We start from the raw sequence: 10,600 nt of genomic DNA, 5'->3' as shown, positions 1-10,600 counted from the left end.
TTTTTTGAGATAGTTTCTCATGTTGGTTGCCTTGGGACTCGCTCTGTAGACCAGTCTGGTCTTGAACTCACCCAAGATCTGCCTGCTTCTCCAGTGCTGGGATTAAAGCCATGAGCTACCACCACCCCAGCTAGTTTTTGTTTTTTAATGACAGGATTGGAATATAAATCTATGGCTTCAAAATGACATTTATGTATTTACCTTGTATGTATACGGGTGTGTATGCGTGCATACACAGAGCAGTCAATTCTCTTCTTTCACCATGTGGATCTAGGGAATCATCGAGCCATTTCCCTGCTTCAAATTCAGAACTTTTAAAACCCAAACCCTGCATTTTTAAATTCCAGGAGCACAGTGATGCATATTTCACAGTCCTTGTTTTTGACCGTCAATGAGAGAACACTAGCTGGCAGTGGCAACATAGCAGAGTTTGTCAGGGGGATCTCATCCAGTTTGGTAGGGTCAGCGCATGGGCGATCTGTAAGTTGCCATGTGAAGGCCTTGCAGGGTTTTACCACGAGGCTGGAAAGAGCAAGTCTACGCAAAGATGAGTACAAGGCTACTTGAGAGCCGGGCAATATGGTGTTGCAAGCCGCTGCGTATTCTGCAGCATGGTAGGCTTGGTTGTTCAGAAGTGTTTGGATCTAATCCCGTGGACAGTTGGGTTTAGATCGCCTTGCTGTGGTCTGCTGGCTGGCTGTGAGTGGTGAGAGAAGAGGCTGGCCTTTTTTTCCAAGGCTCTCAGGATCTTCTATTCGATTTTGATCCAAAAATACCACGGAAAATAGGAATGTATAGGGATCCTGCGCCCTGGCTTCGATGTTACTAAAGGGCTGCACAGGACCCCCGTTCATCTCTTGGTCTTTTTAAGTTCTAGTTAGCTGTAATAATTTAAAAATAGATGAATAAAAAACCTTTATAGCTTTGGAATTGTAATGTAAGGCCCAATTTCCCTTCCTTCACAGTGTTCTAGAAAATGTAATTTGTGTGTTTGATGTGTCTGTATGTGCTTATAAGTGTGCAGTTGGAAGCCAATATCAATATCAGGTGGCTTCCCCCTTAATTTTCACAACATACTTATTTTTTGACAATTTCACTAATGTCCATACTGCCTTCTATCTCTCTGTCTCCCACCCTTGTAAACACTCCCATCACACCTTTTTTTGAGGCAGGGTCTTACTGAACCTGGAGTTCAGTAGTTTGACTTAAGTAGCTGGCCAGACAGCTTTGAGGATCTGCCTGGTATTTTTCCCCACCTCTCTAACTCTGCCACACCTAGCTTTTACCTAGGTTCTGGGGAGTCACTTTATCCAGGTTAGGGAGCACTTTTCCATCCCTGAGAGCATAGTGTTCTCATGGTCTTAAGTTTGTTCCGTGTGCATAGAGAAAAGCATCTTGTGTATCAGAGAACTGTCTTTGGGGGCTTCCCAGGTTCTAGTTTGAGAATGCTAGATTTTGTATTGTGAAGTAGATTACTTTCCAGGGATTTAGGGGAGAGGAAAGCAGGTATGGCCCCGGGTGGGGGGGGGGTGCGTTCTAAAGTGAAGGAGGTCATTTACGAAGTATTTCTAGCATTGGCTGGCAAGAGCAGAGACCTGTAAAAGGCAGAATTAAGTCATTGTTCAATGCTAAATAACTGGTTTTTCGCTCTTGAGCCCTTTCTTGTAACTTCTCTAGCCCTACTTGTAGACACTCCAGTAAGGGCTGCGGCCTGCCATCCTAATTGTTTTCTTTTTTTTTTTTTTTTGGTTTTTCGAGACAGGGTTTCTCTGTAGCTTTGGAGCCTGTCCTGGAACTCCCTTTGTAGACCAGGCTGGCCCCGAACTCACAGAGATCCGCCTGCCTCTGCCTCTGCCTCTGCCTCCCGAGTGCTGGGATTAAAGGCGTGCGCCACCACCGCCCGGCTCATCCTAATTGTTTTAAGAGATATCTTATGATCATATCTGAGAGTAGGGAACCTCTCATTTCCCCAGGCACACGTTGTGGGGCAGACAGCCCAGCACTGCACGCATCCTTTCTTGGCTGGCAAGCTTTGCAGGACAGTAGTAGCACCAGAGAGCCTTAATGGCGTGTTTGTTCTACTCCCCAAAATTAGCCCCTGGTGGTGCCGAGGGTCGGGCCTGCTCTGGTCTGGTGAGATGTAGGCTCCCTTGACTCTTCAGAGCTGTGTCTTTTCAGCCACTTCTTACATCCCAGGTAACCATCTTTTGTTTTCTGTGTGCAGATGATTGTGGATTCTTCTGTGGGATTAGAAGCCACGTCTATTGTGATTGGAAAACTCCAGGAATAACGGCAGACATGGATGAACAGGCTCTTTTAGGGCTAAATCCAAATGCTGATTCCGACTTTAGACAGAGGGTAAGTCCATCGATTTAGTTGTTCTTCAGAGCATGCTACACAAATGTGCATTGGAGGATTTAAACAGAAAACACATCTGACCTGAGTGAGCCTTAATACCTCTTGACAGATTTGAAGTGAGTGTGTGCTGATATTGAAACATCAGGTGTTGTGATTGATTTCTGTTGAATTGGCTGAACCAGCATGTTGAAACCTGACGTGTAAAGGCAGGTTCTTGTGCAACACCCGGCCTTTCTTTTGTTGTAAAGCCATAAGGCAATTAGTTACAAGGGCAGAGAACTCTTGCCGTCTCCTAGTGCACACTCAATTAGTTACTTTCCCATTGCTGGCCTGGATTGTAAGTTGCTTTTCCTGTGTTGGGGACAGCTGCCTCCTTGCTGTGTAGTCGTTGCAGACTGGAAACAAGCAGTTTTGATATGCTACATCTTAAGTGATATGAACCGATTTTGTGAGAGGAAATCCACTAGGAAGGAGATGCTGGCATACTTGGTAAATGTAAACAATTAACCCTAATGTAGCCGGTGAGTCTCATAAGGACTTGAGCTGAGTGATGAAAGAAGACACTGAAGAACAAGCCTTTAATTAGTGCTTAGAGACGCGAGTGCTCTGAAGTTTAGGAGCAGAGGAAGGAGGGGTTTTTCTTTCTTCCTACTCCGTGTAGCAAAGAAGAGAGCTTGCTGTAAGTGAGCTAAAAGTTAACCTCACCTAGCATTACAGCTGTATTTGTTTTGCTTTTAAGTAGTAGAAACTTCTTTTAAAGTGGTTTAAAAAAAAGAACAAAACCTCCTAAGCAGTTTCTGATGATATGATCTATGTCTCTGCTGATAAATAAGTAACTAACCCTTCAAGTATGGCAAATAATGGGAATCTAGATGTGAGTATCTCAGAAACCTAGAAGTCCAGGCTTTTTATATATAAATGGCTTTATTTTCATAGGGATTTAAACCATCTGCTTTCAGAGGAGCTGAAACATTGTAGTCTGACCTTTAGCCTACTTTGATGTTGCAAGCTGATTATAATTAAAAGCTTTTGGCTGTTTTATATGTATTGAGTGATTGGGGGTTTGTTTGTGGTTTGTTGTAATAATATTTTTATTGATTATTTGGAAATTTCACATCATGAACCCCCAGCACTCTCACTTCCCAGTCCTCTCAGGTCTGCCCCCCAAAACCACCTCTCTGCAAAAAAAAGAAGGGGAAAAAAAAGTCCAATTTGTGTTGCCCAAATACTCACTGGAACATGGTCAAACTCCCCGTAGCCAGTCCCTGAGAGAAAATTTGTCCTTACCCACCAGTACCCGCTCCAGACGCTATCAACTGTGAAAAGCTACACTTTAGCGTCCTTATCGTGATTTTTTTTATTATTGATTGGTTAAGAATTTCACATCAAGGAGAGAGGCAGGGAGGAGAGCAGAGAAAAATGTAGAGATCAATAAATATCATCAATAAAAAAATAAAGGACGAGGGCACCATGAAAAAAAATTTCACATCATGCACCCCAGTCCCTTCGTATCCGCCCTTCACCCCTGCAGTGCCCACAAAAGAAAACTAAAAGAAATGTTTAATTAATTGAAAACAAACAAACGCGCCTGTGTCTTTCCTGCCTCTGCATCACCTCCCCAAACGCGCCTATGTCTTTCCTGCCTCTGCATCACCTCCCCATTCACCTTAGTGGCGTTGGGAGCCGCCGCCATCACATGTGCCATGCATGTCGTGAAGTCTACCCTTTTGTCCAAGCAGCTCTACGGCAACTGTAGCTTTTGGTGGCTTCCTGTCTAGGCTGTTACCTGGGAATTGAGCCTAAGCAAGGACTCTACTGCTGAGTTTTACTCTAGTTTTTTGTTTTATGAGAACAACTTTCACTAAACCCCAGAGGTTTTAGCAGAGCTGTCTTGCAAGCACCGTTGAGTTTGTTTCTGGCAGCATCTTGCTGTGTCGCCTGGCCTGGCGCGGTCTCCCCGAGAACTCTCAGCCGTCTCCTCTTCGTGTCCGCTGCCACTGGCCTTTCTTCTGAGCAGTTGTTACTGTGCCCTGGCGTATGTGTCAGTGTGGGGACAACATCATGGAAAATGTCCGTCTTCCCACTTTTCTGTGGGTTCCAGGATCGTCTCCAATCACAGGCAGGAAGCGCTTTTCACCTGCTGAGCAGTCTCCCCGTCCCTTTTCTCTGCTTTCATTTGTTTGTTGGACTTGTTGGACTGGGGATGGGCAGAGTCGGGGGTTAGTTTTTTCATGTATTTATTTGGTGGGCTGAGAGCTTTGTGACCCTGCCGTGGTGTACGTGTATGTGTTCAGGGACAACTTGAAGAAGTCTGCTTCTGCTTCTACCATGTGGGCTCTAGGAATCAGAATTCATGCACTGAGCTATCTACCATGTGGGCTCTAGGAATCAGAATTCATGCACTGAGCTATCTTGCTAGCTCTGCTATTTTTGTTTTGTTTGAGACCGAAGACAGGATGTAGGCCAAGCTAGCTCTGGATTAGCCATGTTGAGGATGGCATTGCATTTCTGATTTCCTCCTCCAGCCTCCCGTGTTCTGGAATTGTAGGTGTGCACCGCCGTATCTGACACTTTCTGTTAGGTGTTTTGTTGTTTGTGTGAGGCAAAAACTGACGCTATAGCCCAGGATAGTCGCCAACTTTTGGCAAACCTACATTGATTTTTGAGTCCTGGGATTGTAGGCATACGTACGTCACCATGTCGAGTTCCTATCCTTATTTTTTAATATATTCTTTTTTAATTCTGTTAGTTTTGTTTGTTTTTGTTTTTGGAGACAGTTTCTCTGTGTGACCCTGCCTTTTCTGGAACTCACTATAGACCAGACTGGCCTTGAACTGCTTCCCAAGTGCAGGAATTAAAGGAGTGTGCCACCTCCTGGATTCTGTTAATTTTTTTTTTTATTTATTTATTTATTTATTTATTTATTTATTTATTTATTTATTTTTTTGAGACAGGGTTTCTCTGTAGCTTTGGAGCCTGTCCTGGAACTCCCTTTGTAGACCAGACTGGCCTCGAACTCACAGAGATCCGCCTGCCTCTGCCTCCCGAGTGCTGAGATTACAGGCGTGCGCCACCACCGCCCGGCTTTCTGTTAATTTTTAAATTCCAATAGTCAACATTTTAAAAAATAACTGTGCAGGTGTGTGTGTTGTGGGGCAGGGGAATGATTATCGTGGCACTTGCATGGAGTCTGTTCTTTTCCTGAGTTCCAGGAATTGAACTCAGGTGCCTTTTTCCTGCTGAGCCATCTTACATCTTACCAGAGACCAAAATGGAAAGAGTTCTAGTTATTCCCTCCCTCTTCCCAGGCTCAGACACCCAATTTAGCTTAAAACCTTTTGTTGAATTTATTTTAAGACAGGGTCTCACTTATCTCCCCCCACCCCCAGCCTCAAAAGGTAGCTGAGAATGACCTTGAACTTTGGTACCACTAAGACAAGCACCACCCCACCTGATTTCTGTTGTGCTTAGGATTTAGCCTGGGGCTCCTAGCTAGCCAAGAACTACCGTCGGAGCTGCATGCCTAGCCCTTGCTGTTGTTAAAGAAAATAATATATTAATGAGGGTTTTAGCCGATGAGCCCCTCCCCTTCCTTACTTGTGAGTGAAATAATAGCAGCAGTGTAATGATGCCATTTGCCCTGTGTCCTAGCTCCTGAAATGTTCACAGTGGTAGATATAGGTTTTGTAGAAACTCTGACATTGCCAAGGATTTTAGGGTCACCCAAGACTGCTCTTCACTGCGGTTGTGGCTCCAGACCATGTGTACTGCCGACTGCCTGCTGAATCAAGGACCACCAAGCCTCTCACAGATTTGATGATTGGCTAGAGGAAGGCAATGTACTTAACATTGTCAGTTTGATAGAATTCATACAACTCAGAAACAGCCAAATGGAAGAGATGCCTAGAAGGGTCAAGGGCTTCCGTACCTTCGTGTCTCCTTCCTAGCACCATGGAGTGTTCACCAGCTTAGAAGGTAGAGGTTTTAAAAGAGATTGGCACCTCCCTCCCCTCTCAGCCATCCTAGATTAGTTGTTGGCCAGAAAGTTTTGTGTTTTATTTTGTTTAGCATTTACTCATCCTGGGAGGCCATGTGTGCTCTGTACACCCTTCAGAGACCCTCTTATGACTGTGTATACCTTGACAGTGTTGCATTTGGTAGAACACTTTGGCTTTTCTCTTCTGTCTTCTTCATTGCACCATCTCCTTTACCATAAGGAAACTGTTTTAAGTGTCTGTTAACTGGTCACTGATCTATTTTGGGGGAACCATCTGGACTTTGCACATATTCAGAAGCCTGATTGGATGTTTTTGCTGACGTATTAAACCCAAATCGTTGTTGATTATTGGTTTACCCCGCCCTATGTTTAGTATGCATAGGGCATCTGAATTCAGAATGAACCGTGTTGCTTTGTTTTGCAATCTTTCAGGCCCTGGCTTATTTTGAGCAGTTAAAGATTTCCCCGGATGCTTGGCAGGTGTGCGCAGAGGCTCTGGCACAGAAGACGCACAGGTAAAGACGGAGTCTCCATGTTGTCTGGAAGCATTGATGTTTCCAGAAAGTGAGGCATTTTAGTTTTTCCTTTGGGAAGTATTTCACAAAAACATTTTGTGATTTGCCTTTTAGAAAAACTATTAGTAGCATGAAAAGAGAAAAATAGGAAATCAATTTTTGAGCCAATTCAGAATTGATTTTTCAGTAAAACTATCCTTTTTTAAAATTTTATTTATTTTTATTTTATTGGTGTTTTTCTTGTATGTGTGCGTGAGGAGTTAGAGACAGTTGTGAGCTGCTATGTGGGTGCCGGGAACTGAACCCAGGTCCTCTGGAAGAGCAGTCAGTGCTCTTAACTGCTGAACCATCTCTTCAGCCCAAACTATCCTTTTCTTTATATGTATTGTGCACTGGTATAGGTTACACTGAACTTGTTCTTGTCTTACTGTTTGTTGGAAGTTGGTGAAGGAGGTGACCATTAGTGATAATATATCTTATTCAAAAGCTTTCACTTAGAGTATATCACTATTCAGTTACTATCCCTTGTCTGGACCAAGGTCTTGTTGATGACTTCCATAGTCCACCCTGTGTGCTTCCAGCAGACCTCTGAGGAGAAGTCAGGAAGGGTCAGGAAGGGTGAAAGTGGGTCTTAAAGTATTTCCCTCCAGCTCTGTATTGCTGTTGACCAAGGCCACATACCACGCTGAAAAGGCTTGCCCCTGCGGTGTGACTTTGCCGTAGTCTCTCTCAAGCAGGAAATAGGAACGTGTATACCCATTTCATCATTAGTTAAGTTAGCTTCTTAGGAAGGACAGAAAATGGGCATAGTGAAGCTTGTGGAAAACAGTGAGCTCGCAGAGCACAGGCAGCTCGCTGATGGGAGCAGCCGCGCGGGTCTTTAGTGACGCCTCTGGCCGGAGCTGCTGGTGTGCTGGCCCCAATCCTGTTTGGCTGCAGCCTGGTTGCGTTTACTGGGACTGTTTTTCCTGAACACCTTAGGGTGTCCTCACACACAGCCTGCCTCACTCACCGTCTGTCTGGACTCCTAAGGAATTCTGTTAGAATTGTAGGCTATGTTACCCCTAGAGGGAGTTAGAAATAGGTATTGGACGGCTGTTGGGTCCTCCTCCCATCCTACAAAGGTGGGTTTCTTTATCCTTTAGTTCTTGTGTGAACTTTGAGGTGACCTGAGTCCCTCTACCCTCTTTATTTTGTATTTCCCTATAAGAGAATCAGACTAATAACACTTAAGTTTCAAGTAAGCCATGCCTGGCATCTTTGGTTTGGTCAGCCTTTGTTGCTGTTTGTCAGCTGCATCTTCCTGACCATTATCAAATGCGGCACAGAGGTTGTTCCAGGGACCTTGACTCCATATTAGCATTGGGGAAGGGGCCTCTACAGAGCACTGTGTTTAGGGTAGGGTGTGTATTAGAGCACGTGGTCCTGTTGTTTAGAAAATGGAACAGACTGCCACGTGTTGGGAATTGTATTTAGAGCTCTCTTAACCCTTTAAATCCAGGACTTGGGCCTATGGCTGATTGGTAAAGCCTTTGCCTGGAATTCATGAGGCCCTGAGTTAGGTACCTAGTACAATAATAAAAATAAGTAAAATAGAATTGGTAAATAGAAAGCCAGGCAAGCAGCCTCGCTTTAGAAACTTCACGGTTGTTACTAGCATTTTGCCATTGTTTTTCCTGATTTATTTTCTGATTATCTATTTTTTTTCTTTTACAGTGATGATCACATAAAGTTTTTCTGCTTCCAAGTATTAGAACATCAAGTTAAATACAAGTACGTCTTTCCATTGTTTTTAATCTCGAAGATTTGTTGGAACAGGCGTGTCTAATTTTTCTGTCCTTGAGGAAACCAAAATATATATAGATAATAAATGACCAGTGTAGTCATTATATCTGGGCTGTGAATGTGTTTTCATTTATTTAGACTGAGCTAGCTAGTCTACAGGCTTATTCTGTAGACCACAGACTTCGGTGCATGGTTGGTTTAAGAAATCACATAGCTGTCATCTGTTTGAGCATGAACTGAGCCGCAGATCTGAGCTTGCTGACTGGCCTGTCTGGCAGGCTTGTCTGTGCATTCTTCACAACTGTCCTAATGGACTTTGCCATGCATTTTAGGAAACCAGGTGCCGGAATGCTGTAAAATTCCGTTTTGATAGATGAATTTGCATTCAAAGCCACAGACAGCTATGTAGTCACTGTTTATCTCTTTACCAGGTACTCAGAACTCAGCACAGCTCAGCAGCAGCTGATCAGGGAGACGCTCCTGTCATGGCTTCAGGCTCAGGTAATCCATTCATTTCATTCTATTGTCGCTAGAGTATTTTCCTTTAAGATCCAGCCAAAGAAAAACAATTGGATATTTTTCTTAGAAATTTTATGATCTGGGTGGCGGTGGTGGTGCACGCCTTTAATCCCTGCACTCGAGAGGCAGGGGCAGGAAGATCTCTGAGTTTGAGTCCAGCCTGGTCCACAGAGTTAATTCCAGGACAGCTAGGGCTACACAGAGAAACCCTGTCTTGAAAAACAAAAGGCAAAAAGAGAAAAAGAAATGAACTGTTAAAATTCTGTTCATGGAGCTTAGTAAAGGAGATCCCTTGGTCCATCCCTGTATCTCAGTACTCAGGAAGCAGAGGCAGGGAGATTGGTGTTTTGAAGCCAGCCTGGAGTTTGAACAAGTTAAAGGCCAACTTGAGCTGCTTAGGAGACCTTATCACATAAAAATAATGGGCTGGGCCTGGCACCTCAAACCTTTGATCCCACATAGGCAGGAAGTTGAGTGGATCCCTTCGACTGAGGCCAACCTGGGCTACAAAAGACCCTGACTCAGAACAGGCAAACAACCCATGCTCTCCCATCCCTGGTGGTACTGGGGGTTAAGAAAGGCCTGGGTAGAATCCTTAAATGGCATACATACAGTTTTATCCCCAACACTGAGAGAAATACAAATTCGTAGAGGCAGCCATTATTCACTTGCTCATCATGTGACTGGTTACTTGCACGCATGGGTAATTTTGCAGTTTGCTGTGTTGCCGCTAATCTGGGCAATGTTGAAGTTTAATTGGGTTTTTTGCCAACTAATGGTAAATAGAAAAAATAGTGTGCTTTTGAATAGCTTGGATTTAATTTCATGGATATTTCTCTTTGCCAGATGCTGAATCCCCAACCAGAGAAGACCTTTATACGAAACAAAGCAGCCCAAGTCTTCGCCTTGCTTTTTGTTACAGAGTATCTCACTAAATGGCCCAAGTTTTTTTTTGACATTCTCTCAGTCGTGGATCTAAACCCAAGGGGCGTGGATCTGTACCTGCGCATCCTCATGGCCATTGATTCGGAGTTGGTGGACCGTGATGTAGTTCACACGTCAGAGGCAAGTAACTTCAGGCTGACTGGTTCTTAGTGTGTGCTTTGTAGGGAACAAGCATATGATGAGAGGAGATAGTCTTACATTGTGTCCTGTTTGCTTCCCCGCCCCCCTGCATAGCTCCGACTGTCCTGGAACTCCCAGAGATCTGCCTGCCTCTGCCTCCCGAGAGCTGGATTAAAGGCCTGCATCATCTTGCCCGGCTGGCTCTTTTGCCTGTTCTTTGTGTGGGCGGGGGGTGGGGGGGTCAAGACAAGGTTTTGCTGTAGCTTTGGAGCCTGTCCTGGCACTAGTTCTTGTAGACCAGGCTGGCCTCGAACTCACAGAGATCTGCCTGCCTCTGCCTCTGCCTCTGCCTCCCGAGTTT

The 10,600-nt window shown here is 44.5% G+C and overlaps 1 protein-coding gene across 1 annotated transcript in view; it reads left to right on the top strand.

Annotated features, from left to right (window-relative positions):
- Positions 1-10,600, top strand: part of Xpot (exportin for tRNA) — a 41,310-nt gene that overhangs the window by 1,988 nt on the left and 28,722 nt on the right. The window contains exons 2-6 of the mRNA XM_005357930.2: positions 2,225-2,358; positions 6,788-6,870; positions 8,587-8,643; positions 9,087-9,156; positions 10,021-10,239. Coding sequence (XP_005357987.1) covers positions 2,299-2,358; positions 6,788-6,870; positions 8,587-8,643; positions 9,087-9,156; positions 10,021-10,239 — 489 coding nt within the window. The 5' untranslated portion in view covers positions 2,225-2,298. The remainder of the gene's footprint in view (positions 1-2,224; positions 2,359-6,787; positions 6,871-8,586; positions 8,644-9,086; positions 9,157-10,020; positions 10,240-10,600) is intronic.

The sequence above is a fragment of the Microtus ochrogaster genome, chromosome 24, assembly GCF_000317375.1.
Source record: "Microtus ochrogaster isolate Prairie Vole_2 chromosome 24, MicOch1.0, whole genome shotgun sequence".
Taxonomy (NCBI): domain Eukaryota; kingdom Metazoa; phylum Chordata; class Mammalia; order Rodentia; family Cricetidae; genus Microtus; species Microtus ochrogaster.
The sequence above is the reverse complement of the archived record's forward strand: the minus strand, read 5'-3'. Positions and strand labels throughout refer to the sequence as shown.